At 38.2% G+C, this 15147-nt stretch overlaps 1 protein-coding gene across 1 annotated transcript in view; it reads left to right on the forward strand.

Moving 5' to 3' along the window:
- Nucleotides 1-5771: 5771 nt before the first annotated feature.
- Nucleotides 5772-15147, forward strand: part of LOC136181039 (3-hydroxyacyl-CoA dehydrogenase type-2-like) — a 28139-nt gene continuing 18763 nt past the window's right edge. The window contains exon 1 of the mRNA XM_065961146.1: nucleotides 5772-5828. Within this exon, the coding sequence (XP_065817218.1) occupies nucleotides 5772-5828 (57 nt within the window). The remainder of the gene's footprint in view (nucleotides 5829-15147) is intronic.

Consider the following 15147-nt stretch of genomic DNA (forward strand, 5'->3'; position numbering starts at 1 on the left):
TAAATAAAGGACTTTTGAGTAAAAACTCATCATGCATTCATGACTTTTAAGAAGTTAACACAACACATATTCTTAAAACAAATCGGACAGGACACTCACAGCTGGACGGTGGACGTGGTGCGATATTCTGCCATAATGTGGAAGGCAGTAAGTTGTATAGTTGTATCTCCAAAAACAGGGGTTGTAATATCCCACACCCCACAACAACACAACTTACTACCTCACCACAGCACAGCTACAAACATCTGGAGAGAAAAATAACAGCGACCTGGATTAGTTTCCTCCCTGAATTGTTAACGAGCATGATGATGTGCAAACTCTTTCAAGCTTGCAGCAGCGACTTCTCCTCCAATGGCTAGAGGGGGACACGATCAGGGCAGATAGACGCTGATTCTAACCAGGGAAGTGAAGCCAATGCTCACCATGCATTTTCAGGACCACCGTTGGTCACTAACAGCAACAGGGGCTTCAGTCTCCGTGGCAACCGAACACACGCTGTGGATAGGCTGGCGGTCTCCGTCATGCATGTAGGTGATGGTTCGGTTGCCGTGAGAAAGACAGTAGGCTGTATAGTTATCTCCCAGATCTGGTGTGATCCTAAAACTATACAAACTACTACCTCATCCCACAGCGCCCAGTCTTCTTCGCTGCGGTCCCAATCAGCGCGCATCTTTTCCTCCATGACATGTTAAATACTACTCCACAACACTCAGCCGTAACCCTGTTATCCTGCTCGTTTTGTTGCCATGTTTCTATCGTCCAGGGAGGTGTCGTTTGTGGATGACTCAGCTCTGTGACGAATACAGCCTGTCTTTTTTTCCTGTCATTTGTATCTTTAATGAAGACAGGAAAGCAGGATGGAGACAAAGAAAGAAATGTCTTAGTTTGGTATTTACAGAACGACATGGCGAGTCTTGTTAGCGTTGCTCATTTTTTCAACATTATATAAAGAAACATTACATTTGGAGTCTGATGACTATCCACAGCAAACGTACAGAAAACGATGACACTTTACTACTCGAAAGGTTTGAAACAACAATGAAGATGATGATCGATTAGGACCCGACCGATACAGGATTTCTAGGTCCGATACCGATATTAGGAAGATAAATAATTCGATATATCGGCCGGTATCTTTCTCTGATCTTTTTCTTTTAGATCCGGAGGATTTCACCTCGCTACAAGAGCCACATTTCAATCAATCAATCAAACTTTATTGATAAATCCCCTTTCAGACAAATTCAATTAGAGTTCACAAAGGAGCAGGGACGTGCTCGACAAAAGGGCGTCTGTAAAAGTTATTTAGAGACTAAGCAATGAGAATTTAACGAAATAAAGATGGATGATTAAAAAAAACAAGAGACACAAAATAAAAACACAAAAATAAGAACGTCGTAAAAAACTACATTAAAATAATGTTATGATTGAAAGAATAAATCTATAAAAACACTACCCACATGACCTGCTTCATTATTATCATTGTATTATTATTGTTATTATTTAGCACCTATATATATACATATATACTGTACATTCTATATTACTCTATATTATGTAACATTTCATTATATTACACTATATTGTTTATATTATATAACTGCACTCTGCATTACTGTGGTACAACACTGCCTCTCTTCTCTGCTGTTTACATGACTTGCTGCTATTTATCATACCGAGTCACTTTAATCATCACTTGTCACTTTAACTTGTCATTCTCTGCAAATACTGTCTCAATTCCCTGCATAGTTAACTTCCTCTTTCATTTTGTACTTGTATATACCCCCTGTTTTTATTTGTATTTATCTAATCTATTCTGTTTAATGTGTATTTTGTATTTTCAGCTTTCTTGTCTGTGCTGCTGCAACGCCTGAATTTTCCCTCTGGGGATCAATAAAGTATTATTTATCCTATAATAATAACAGTAAAATTCTAAAATGATAGGGGTGACAGATGGCCTAGCGGTTATGTTGTGCACCCCATGTACATCACAGCGATCATGAGTTCGAAACCCAGCTCCAGCCCTTTGCTGTATCTCTCCTCGCAACGTTTCCTGTCTCTCTTCAGCTGTCCTGAACAATAAAAGGCTAAAATAAGATGGCCCAAAAATTATAATGTTTTACGATACATATAAAATAATCACGAAAACATAAAATAAAATATAAATACTGAAAACCGTAAATCAAAAACTAAAATGTTAATTTTAAAGGAGAGTTGATTAAAACCCTCTGTAAATAAATAGAAATTATAAAGTACAACATAATATCCAGGATGAATAATAATAACAATACTAATAATAATAATGATAATAATATAATAATAATAGTAATACTAATAATAATAACAATCACAACAATACTAATAATACTAATGATAATAATAACAATAATAACAACAACAACAACAATAATAATAATAATAATAATAACAATAACAATAATGACAATAATAACAACAACAATAATAACAATAATAATAACAATAATAATAATAATTAATTTGATCTCAAGGACATCAGGTAGAGGTATTAGAAAAGGTGATAAAGCCCTCTTCACTGGCTTCTTGTCCTTGAGGGTCTCCAGTGTCAAAATAAAACTACAATAAAAGGCAGGTATCTTTACCCATCAGGGCAGATCAAACACACACACACACACACACACACACACACAGTGATCCAGATCAAACACACACACACACACACAGTGATCCAGATCAAACACACACAGTGATCCAGATCAAACACACACACACAGAGTGATCCAGATCAAACACACACACACAGTGATCCAGATCAAACACACAGAGAGAGAGTGATCCAGATCAAACACACACACAGAGAGAGTGATCCAGATCAAACACACACAGAGAGAGTGATCCAGATCAAACACACAGAGAGTGATCCAGATCAAACACACACACAGAGTGATCCAGATCAAACAAACACACAGAGTGATCCAGATCAAACAAACACACAGAGTGATCCAGATCAAACAAACACACAGAGTGATCCAGATCAAACAAACACACAGAGTGATCCAGATCAAACAAACACACAGAGTGATCCAGATCAAACACACACACACACAGTGATCCAGATCAAACACAGAGAGTGATCCAGATCAAACACACACAGTGATACAGATCAAACAAACACACACACAGAGTGATCCAGATCAAACACACACACACAGAGTGATCCAGAGCAAACACACACACAGAGAGTGATCCAGATCAAACACACACAGAGAGAGTGATCCAGATCAAACACACACACACACAGAGTGATCCAGATCAAACACACACACAGAGAGTGATCCAGATCAAACACAGAGTGATCCAGATCAAACACACACACACACAGAGTGATCCAGATCAAACACACACACAGAGAGTGATCCAGATCAAACACACACACAGAGTGATCCAGATCAAACACACACACAGAGTGATCCAGATCAAACACACACACAGAGTGATCCAGATCAAACACACACACAGAGTGATCCAGATCAAACACACACACAGAGTGATCCAGATCAAACACACACACACACACACACACACACACACACACACACAGTGATCCAGATCAAACACACACACACACACACACACACACAGTGATCCAGATCAAACACACACACACACACACACAGTGATCCAGATCAAACACACACACACACACAGTGATCCAGATCAAACACACACACACACACACAGTGATCCAGATCAAACACACACACACACAGTGATCCAGATCAAACACACACACACACACACACACACACACACAGTGATCCAGATCAAACACACACACAGAGTGATCCAGATCAAACACACACACAGAGTGATCCAGATCAAACACACACACACACACACAGTGATCCAGATCAAATACACACACAGTGATCCAGATCAAACACACACACACACACAGTGATCCAGATCAAACACACACACACAGTGATCCAGATCAAACACACACACACACACACACACACACACACACACACACACACACACACACACACACACACACAGTGATCCAGATCAAACACACACACACAGTGATCCAGATCAAACACACACACACACACACACAGTGATCCAGATCAAACACACACACAGTGATCCAGATCAAACACACACACAGTGATCCAGATCAAACACACAGTGATCCAGATCAAACACACACACACACAGAGTGACCCAGATCAAATACACACAGTGATCCAGATCAAACACACACACACACACACACACACACACACAGTGATCCAGATCAAACACACACACACAGTGATCCAGATCAAACACACACACACAGTGATCCAGATCAAACACACACACACACACACACACACACAGTGATCCAGATCAAACACACACACACACACACACACACACACACACAGTGATCCAGATCAAACACACACACAGTGATCCAGATCAAACACACACACAGAGAGTGATCCAGATCAAACACACACACACAGTGATCCAGATCAAAAACACACACACACACACACACACACACACACACAGTGATCCAGATCAAACACACACACACACACACACACAGTGATCCAGATCAAACACACACACACACACACAGTGATCCAGATCAAACACACACACACACAGTGATCCAGATCAAACACACACACACACACACACACACACACACACACAGTGATCCAGATCAAACACACACACACACAGTGATCCAGATCAAACACACACACACACACACACACACACACACACACACACACACACACACACACAGTGATCCAGATCAAACACACACACACACACAGTGATCCAGATCAAACACACACACAGAGTGATCCAGATCAAACACACACACACACACACACAGTGATCCAGATCAAATACACACACAGTGATCCAGATCAAACACACACACACACACAGTGATCCAGATCAAACACACACACACAGTGATCCAGATCAAACACACACACAGTGATCCAGATCAAACACACACACAGTGATCCAGATCAAACACACACACAGTGATCCAGATCAAACACACACACACAGTGATCCAGATCAAACACACACACACACACACACACACACACACACAGTGATCCAGATCAAACACACACACACAGTGATCCAGATCAAACACACACACAGTGATCCAGATCAAACACACACACACACAGAGTGATCCAGATCAAACACACACACAGTGATCCAGATCAAACACACACACACACACACACACACACACAGTGATCCAGATCAAACACACACACACACAGTGATCCAGATCAAACACACACACAGTGATCCAGATCAAACACACACACACACACACACACACACACACACACACACAGTGATCCAGATCAAACACACACACAGTGATCCAGATCACACACACACACACACACACACACACACACACACACACACACACACACACACACACACACACACACAGTGATCATGATTTTAAAGGTTTTATGTTTCGCTTGTAGCTGCACCAGGTGAGGCTAACAAGCTAACAGCCTGTCAAGCTAGCAGCCATTAGCCGCCAGGTTCACACGGAAACGCTTCAGTCGACGTCACAGATGTTTTCTAACAGACAGAACGGAAACATGATAATAACAATAACAGCTTCGAGATAAAACACCAACAACCTGCCTTGGAAGTCAGCTAGCGAGCTAGCCAGCCATCTGTGTCCACAAGCTAGCTGACAGCTAGCTGGAATTGGCGGTTCTCCGACCTCTCCGTCCCGCATGTTCCCCCCCTACGACCCCCCGCCGCCGCCCGGCTCCTCATCCGGGTCCGTGACGGTAGAATTGGTGCGCCCGATGAGGGACTGCTTGTTCCTCTTCACGCCGTCGACCTTACAGAAGCAAAAGTATCGCAGTGAGATGTTTCGATGCCTCGCTTCACCACGCCAAAAATCACGTGACCAACCCCCCCCCGCCCCGACGAGGCCCCCCGACGAGGCCTCCCTACGTCACCGGCGTAACAGACAGACGAAGTCGATGTTTAGGTGATGCGTTCAAGTGCTGTCGGACACTTCGTAAAAACAGGAAATAATAATAAAAACGTGATGAATAAAAAACAAATAATAAATTAATTATATTTTAATATTTAAATATTTAAATATTTTAAAATATTTTTGTAATAATAAATAAAAATAATGAATAAATAAAATATTTAAATATTTTCAATATCTAAATATTTAAATATATTTATTTAATAAAAAATAAATAATAAGAAATTAAAAATTAAAATAAGAAATAATAATAAAAACGCATTTGTGAAAAAATGTGCATGAGCGGTTCCTCAAGTCGGAAACGGGTGATTCTAGGGTCTGTTGGGGCCCTATGCCAAAACTCATTGGGGGCCCCTACGACCTGCGTTTATTATTATGTTCCTTTTTTTTTTTTCAACCCTAGACGGATAACTCCTCTTCGTTTTTCTTCATTGACAAATTTTGTTTTTTCACAGGAATAATGCTGCAACGCTTTAGCAGGGCATTGAGAGTGAGTGCTGTCAGGTGGGGCCCGATTCAGTAGGTTTCCTACTGTTGTTGCAAATTTGCACATTTTGAGGCAATGCTTAGGTTTGTCAGCAGTTAGGGGCCTTGCCTGTTGACAAGCAGCGCCTCTGGTTGGAACAACAACTCGGTAACTCTGGAAATATTCATTTATAAAAATGTTTTACTTTATTGATACAAATAGCAATACAGGCTATTGTTATAAAACACAACATGAACACAGAACAATAAAAATAGGATAGAGCAAAAGTACAAAATGGCGTGATGCCAAAGCATTATTTTTAAATATATTACAGACATAAATTAAACACATTATAAAATTGACAGGCAATATGAGATTGAATTGTTTTTCTGTTTGGGCTTTGTGAAAGTGTAGAAATATACATTTTAATTTCTTTATTTAAACAAGAAAAAAGACGATGTGTGTGAACATTTTCAACTATGAATGGGAAATTTGCACACACACAAAAAAGCAGAATAAGATTGATTAAATCTTATTCATTAAAATGTATTTTCATTGCCTCTCTCAAAAAAAACGTTTTCAAATTTAATAGAAAAAGTATTACATACTTTAAAAATAATACAATTATAAAAACTCTTCCAAAAATGTCTAGATATAGTAGAAAAACTAAATAAATGTGTGATAGTCTCCACTTGATCTTCACATAGAGTACAGTAAGGGTTTATTGTTTATTATCATGAACTGGTTTGTGGGTTAAACTCTATGTATTCTGTGATTTGTGCTATGATTTTTTTTCCTGAGTTATGGCTGTTTATCTTGCTTCAAGGAATTATTTTAAATGTTTTCCTTAACAGAGCGGCATAAAAATATAGCGAGCAAGTCAGAGCTACAATTGCTATGGAAACAGTAAAGGTTCAATATGTAAGAGGGACTGCAGTACCCATTTTGAACACCAGGTGTCCGAATTACAGATTGGTTATTTAAGTTGAGTTTTTCTTAGTTTTTACAAGATATTTAGCATAAATGATTTTGTTAAATGTTTATATTTCTGAAGACACAAGTTATACGTTACAGTTTAGTTATTGAGGGGCTAATTTTGGGTTAACAGAGACTTTGTCATCAAGGATTTTCATTGAGAACTTTGTGCAAACAAATTACAGTAATGTGCAGTAAAGTGACTCAGAGACACATTTATACAGGATATACTTTCTGCTATATTTATGTGTAAAATGTTTGCACATTCTGCCTTTAAACCACAAACTTTGATCTTTTGATGAGGAAGACCCTCAGCTGAATGTTTTGTTTTATTCAGTAAGATCATGTGTTTATGTTTTGTGTAATAAGAGGATCTTGTAGTGCACAATGTTAAAACTCCTGTTGTTTTGGACACATGTCACTGAATGTCAATGAAAGAATTCCTGAAAAATAACCAGCCATGTAGTCATGTGTAGGGGTTGTGTTAGTGGGAGGGGAGGGGGTGTTTAGATATATCATGCATGTTATGTGTTTTATATTGAAAGCCTCTTCAGGGACAGGCATTGGAAATTAGCATGAGCTATAAATGCTGTGGTGCAGTGCATTGGAAAGTAGTTGTTCAGTTCTCCATGTATACTGCACCTGTCACTGGCAAATAAAGCAAGAAAAAAATAACAACAGAAAACTTTGATGCTAACTTAAGTCCCTTTCAGCTCGATCATTTTGTCATCAGTGCTCATTTGGAGTTGCACTTGATTCCGTTGCACCGATAGAAATAAAGATAATAAAATAAAACCCACCAATCAATTGAGGCAGACACCTTGAGCTGCACAGATTTGACACCGACAGGCGTTATTCTTACAATCTCCACTCACACACATCCTCCCAAATTGAGCGGTCCATTTAAGCTGCAAGACTTCCTGTCCGTCCCTCTGTTTTCTGTCTTTGCCTTGCTGTCTTGTACCAGTGCTGCATGTTTCAGTGTATTTGAAGGTACAACAAAGATGGCTGAGAAGAAACTAAACAAAGACATATGCCATTGATGAAGCTTTAAGTGACTGTGAAGTTAGGTTACAGTCTCTGTAGTGGGGCGTATGAAGAGGGGAGGGGTGTGTTTTGTGTTTGGAGGAGGGACTCCATCATTGACCAGTGAAGACGGAACAAGAGCATCTTAAACCATCAGAGCGTTGAACATGAGAGTCCATCAGACTTTGATCTGCTTCTTCTTCCTCAGTGAGTACTCTCTATTCCTACACTCCTCTCTTTTCACTGCTGCATTTGTCTTCTTCATAGTTGACTTTATTAGTTACAGGAGACAGAATAAGAAGCAGTCTGTGGTGGGTGGACTCTTTCAAACATGTTGGTTTCTGTGGTTAAACTAGACGTTCAGTGTTAAAATAGAATTGAGGAAACTGAACAGAGTACTTTGAAGCTGACTTTACCAGATAAAACTAAGATACAACTAATAAACCTAGATGTCACAGTTTACCATTTTAAGTTAAGTTGTTCAAGTATTCACTCATAATTCACCTTTTTCTGCATGCTGAATGTAGAAGTTGGATGTATTTTAGAATTCAGCAGACACCAACTTGTAAAAAGTTGAATGACGTTTCAGGCATGCAAATGCAAAATGCAAATTTTAGAGAATGAATGTAGGGAAGTATATAGAGATGTAGGATGTCTGTTATTGTTTTGTTTTGGATAATGTGAAACAAATCAGACTGAAAGATCTAAAAGAACACAGAATATAGCTCCTGATTATTTATCTCTTTTCCACAGAACTGACGGATGGATTATATTTTCATGAAGATATCGGTGTCCGTGAAGGAACTGAAGGAGGAAACATCTCAGTTGAATGCAGCTTTAAATTTTTTGGAAGCAGGAAGGTCTTCTGTAGAAACGACTGTGAAGATGGAGACATTCTTTGTGAAACCACAGATGTCAGTGCTCAGTGTGGCAGATACAGCATTGAATTAGGTTTAAATAACGCTTTTTATGTGAGCATCACAAATTTGAGAAAGTCTGACTCTGGATCATACACATGTTGATTGGATAGAGACTGGCCTCCAGATTCAAGTGAGACGTTTGAGCTCAGAGTTAAAGAAGGTGAGTTTTTACTCTTCATGGACTTCTTTACTTCGTTAAACTATCCCAATATTTAAGTTTAAGTAAAAAATATTGTGTAGAACTGCACAATTAAAAATTCACACCTTATCTGTAAATGATCAGATTAGTCGACACGTTGAAGTTAATTTGAATATTGTTGCAACAGACGGACAGAATAACTTTCACATTTATCTGTAGTAGAAAAAGTTATTTACTGTTTTAATGAATTTGTAATATTTGAGCTCATTTGAGAAGTTTCAGCACACAGTTGAAGACCTTTTCTTTATTTTTTATTTCATTTATTTTTTTTTAAATAGTTTTTTAATCTTTTGTTGTTATGCAGTTATAACCCAGATCACAGAATATATATTTATAGAAATGTGTTTAATTGTGACTCTGAATGATATTTTCATGTTCATGTTAAAATGTAGACTATATTTTGAAGTCAACGTGTGCTACACAATAATAAGTTTAACAATCTCTGCTCCTTTAAAACTAACAGCTCGGGGTGCTGGTAGCCCAGTGGATAGAGAGCACGCCCCATGTAGGGAGGCTGTAGTTACTCCAAACTCTCTCTAAGCTTTATTTTTGGGCTTGTTATGCCTTTATTTGAGATGTTGGATAGACTCAGAGAGAGAGAGAGAGAGAGAGAGAGAGAGAGAGAGAGAGAGAGAGAGAGAGAGCGAGAGAGAGAGAGAGAGTGTGTGGATGACATGCAGGAAAGGAGCCACAGGCCCGGATTCAAACCCAGGCTGCTCGCTTGGAGGACAAAAGCCTCCGTACTAACCACTAGAATACCAGCCCCTCTCTCCCTGATTTCTGACTCTATCCACTGTCTCTAAATGAAGGCAAAAAACCCCCAAAAATAAACCTTAAAAACCTCCAGCTCATCTGTAAATTATAAGATCGGCTCAGATCAAACAATTGAAAATGTTTTCACCAAACACGATGATCGACTGCTGCTTTGAGCTTTATTGGTGTCAGATTTAATTTGTACCTTTTATTTAAATTGTATATTTTCAGCAACAACCACCTCTAAACCAAACACGACCTCCACACTGACCACAGCGCAGACTGTGAGCGTCAGATCAGGAAGCACCACGACTTCACCACACTCATCTGAGACAACCGAGAAATATGAACAGGGCACATCAGCTTCTGGTTCAGGTACATTAAAAAAATGATAAGTAAAAATATAGTTTAGAGCTGCATCATTTCTTCATTGTGAACTATCAAAATTCTCAATTTATACCACCATCTTATCTGTAAATGATCAGATTAGTGGACATTTTGAAGTTATTCTCAGACTTTAAGTATTTTTCTTCTCCCTGCAGATTTCTTGTGTAGTTGTTTATGTAAGTTGTTTTTAGTCTGCACATGCTCATACTGTGCTAATGTAAGTACATACACATGTCAAACTTACATTCATTGTTGGACTTGACTTGGAATATCTTTTAAAATGAAGCAGGAAATTAAAAAAAACAATCATGTTCCTCAGGCTTTAAGCTGCTTGTGCGTCTGATCCTGGTCTTCATATTTATTGTATCATCAGCAGCTGTGCTGATAGTCTGCAGGAGGAGGACCACAACACCTGAAGGTGAGATGTTAACATCATCTAAAACTCACCACACTCACAAAGTAGCCAGCATCCTGGTCTGATGGAGAAAAACACAACTCAGCTCTCTGAAGGAAAGAGGCTCCACAAAATGCAACAAGTGGTCCTGATCTTCTGAATTATGTTTTTCAGAATCCCATGTGGAACTAGACTACGTAAATATCAACCATGTGAGTGTCTGAGAAGATTGTTGGATAGTGAACTTCATTAAAGATGGTAAAAACATCAGACATCAATACAAACTAAACCCTTCTTTCTTCTTCTTCTGCAGGACGATCAAGAGCATGACGAGATCGGAGAGGAGGACAGACAGAGTGGACTTCCTCCTGTGGAAACATCTACACTTTAAAATTCATGTTGCAGCGAGTCCAGAGCAGAACTATTTTTTTAAACACATTTTGGTTGAAAGATAACATCTTCATTGCAGAGCAGAGATAAGATCGTGCAAATGTGGTTGACAATCTAAAAAAGAAGAAGTTGTTTCCTCTTCTTTAAGTTTAACTTAAAGTTCTCAGAAACCTGTGTGATGAAAACAGGAAACAGGCGATGTTGTGCTCATGTCTGTGAAAAGTGTGTATCTGGACTTTAAACCACAAACTTTGACCTTTTGATGAAGAAGACCCTCAGCTGAATATTTTGTTTTATTCAGTAAGATCATGTTTTTATGTTTTGTGTAATAAGAGGATCTTGAAGTGCACACTGTTAAATTCCTGAAGTTTTGGACACATGTCACTGAATCTCAATGAAACAGAAAACGTTGATGCTAACTTAAGTCCCGTACAGATTGATCATTTTGTCATCAGTGCTCATTTGGAGCTGCACTTGATTCTGTTGCCCCGATAGAAATAAAGATAATAAATAGTTTGGGCCAGAATTTCAATTCTGTGGTCATTGTCTGACTAAACTGTGTTGATGATTGATTTGAGATATAGCCAGGGTGTCAAATCCAAGATGGCTGCCGGCGCCATGTTGGAAAATTAACTTTTGAACCTGAGCACCTAGAATCGTGTAAGAAGACACTTTTTTTTGTGTAAGCCAACCATGAGGATTCAGACTCTGACCTCAGTTTGATGTTATGACATCATTTTGACACAGAAATCTAAGAAAGCTGCCGTCCAGTAGCGTGAAAATGTAAGTTTGGAATGGGAAGGTAAGATGTGGTGTTTGAGGTGTGCCATTTGTACAGTATGTAAAGAAGCAAAATAACAATGATAAACTATAGCTATTGTAATTAAGAATCCATGCCAACCAAACATGTATGGTTTAGTAACAGCAATTCATGTTTCAGGGATCTTTTCATAATTATGTTCAGTTCTCAAGTATAACTCAATGCAACACATTAAAACAACATGAAGTTATTTCTTCTTAGTTTGCTTTTGTTTACTTGTCAACAGACTATGTACATTTTTCTTTTTAAGTCTTTTATCTTTAATCATTACTTTCTTTCAATACAGAGACGTTGTGTTATAGTTTTGTCTTTTTCTAGTTTGGTTTTTCGATGTTTAGTGTTTCATGATTTAGTTTGTAGTTGTCCTCTGTGTTTCTTGTATTCCTGTCTGTGTGATTGCCCTGATTGTCCTCACCTGTGACTTGTTAGTCTCACCTGTGTCTGATTCCCCTGTGTATTTAGTCTCTGTGTTTCTGCCCTTCCGTGTCAGTTCATTGTTGCATGTATGTTGTAGGTGTCATATGTGAGTTTACTCGTGGCTACTTGTTTTCTTGTGTTTGGCTTTCTGAAGTGAGGTTTTGTTTAATTAAATAATTTTTGGTTCTGCATCTGGGTCCTCCTCTTGGATTTCTCAAACCGTAACACATTGTTTATTGTTCCTGTTCTGTAAAAAAAAAAGGGAGGTAACTCTTTTAACTTTGTGCTGTGCTCATATTATTTTTTTATCCCCAATAAAAAAGATTAATATAAAAAAGAAACTGGTTGAAGAGGAGGAGAATATGTGCCCTTTAAGCTGTATGTAAGATATCTACTGACTGAGATGATAAAGTGACCTCACTATATAATCAGACATTAAGGAAACATGCTATGTTGAAGTGCTGGCTTCTCTGACAACAATGCAGCAGCCAGTATGTCCTCCTTCTAACTTTAGATTCTGCTCCTGAATGCTCTGGATTTGTTTGGACCAGAGCAGGTCTCCCAAACACATGAACACCCACAAAGACATAAAACAAGTTTTGTAATTGGCTTGGCTGTTTAGTGATGAAGCTAAGTGAGTCTGTTCTTTCTCCAAAGAAGTCCCCGTGCTGCATGTTTCAGTGTATTTGAAGGTACAACAAACATGACTGAGCAGAAACTCATCAAATAAATAAAACATTGATGCAGCTTCAAGTTTTCATATCAACTCATCCACAAAGCTGCAGGTTACAGTCTCTGTAGTGGGGCGTATGACGAGGGGAGGGGTGTGTTTTGTGTTTGGAGGAGGGACTCTGTCATTTAGAGAAGTGAGAACAAGTTCCTTGTTGTCCAGTGAAGACGGAACAAGAGCATCTTAAACCATCAGAGCGTTGAACATGAGAGTCCATCAGACTTTGATCTACTTCTTCTTCCTCAGTGAGTACTCTCTATTCCTACACTCCTCTCTTTTCACTGCTGCATTTGTCTTCTTCATAGTTGACTTTATTAGTTACAGGAGACAGAATAAGAAGCAGTCTGTGGTGGGTGGACTCTTTCAAACATGTTGGTTTCTGTGGTTAAACTAGACGTTCAGTGTTAAAATAGAATTGAGGAAACTGAACAGAGTACTTTGAAGCTGACTTTACCAGATAAAACTAAGATACAACTAATAAACCTAGATGTCACAGTTTACCATTTTAAGTTAAGTTGTTCAAGTATTCACTCATAATTCACCTTTTTCTGCATGCTGAATGTAGAAGTTGGATGTATTTTAGAATTCAGCAGACACCAACTTGTAAAAAGTTGAATGACGTTTCAGTCATGCAAATGCAAAATGCAAATTTTAGAGAATGAATGTAGGAAAGTATATAGAGATGTAGGATGTCTGTTATTGTTTTGTTTTGGATAATGTGAAACAAATCAGACTGAAAGATCTAAAAGAACACAGAATATAGTTCATGATTATTTATCTCTTTTCCACAGAACTGACAGATGGAAACCCTTTTCATGAAGATATCGGTGTCCGTGAAGGAACTGAAGGAGGAAACATCTCAGTTGGATGCAGCTTTAAATTTTCTGGAAGAAGGAAGGTCATCTGTAGAAACGACTGTGAAGATGGAGACATTCTTTGTGAAACCACAGATGTCAGTGCTCAGTGTGGCAGATACAGCATTAAAGTAGGTTTAAATAACGCCAATGTTTTTTATGTGAGCATCACAAATTTGAGAAAGTCTGACTCTGGATCATACACATGTTGGTTGGATAGAAACTTGGCTCTAGATTCAACTGATACGTTTGAGCTCAGAGTTAAAGAAGGTGAGTTTTTACTCTTCATGGACTTCTTTACATCTTTGAAATATCTCAATATTTAAGTTGAAGTAAAAAACAATAGTTCAGAGTTGCATCTTGTTTTCATTATGAACTCTAAAGATTCAGTTTGTCTGTAAATGATCAGATTAGTCGACATGTTGAAGTTAATTTGAATATTGTTGCAACAGACAGACAGAATAACTTTCACATTTATCTGTAGTAGAAAAAGTTATTTACTGTTTTAATGAATTTGTAATATTTGAGCTTATTTAAGAAGTTTTAGCACACAGTTGAAGACCTTTTTTTTTTTTTTTTTTTAAATCTTTTCTTGTTATGCAGTTTTAACCCAGATCACAGAATATATATTTATAGAAATGTGTTTAATTGTGACTCTGATGATATTTTCATGTTCATGTTAAAATGTAGCCTACATTTTAAAGTCAACGTGTGCTACACAATAATAAGTTTAACAATCTCTGCTCCTTTAAAACTAACAGCTCGGGGCGCTGGTA

The sequence above is a fragment of the Labrus bergylta genome, chromosome 12, assembly GCF_963930695.1.
Source record: "Labrus bergylta chromosome 12, fLabBer1.1, whole genome shotgun sequence".
NCBI lineage: Eukaryota > Metazoa > Chordata > Actinopteri > Labriformes > Labridae > Labrus > Labrus bergylta.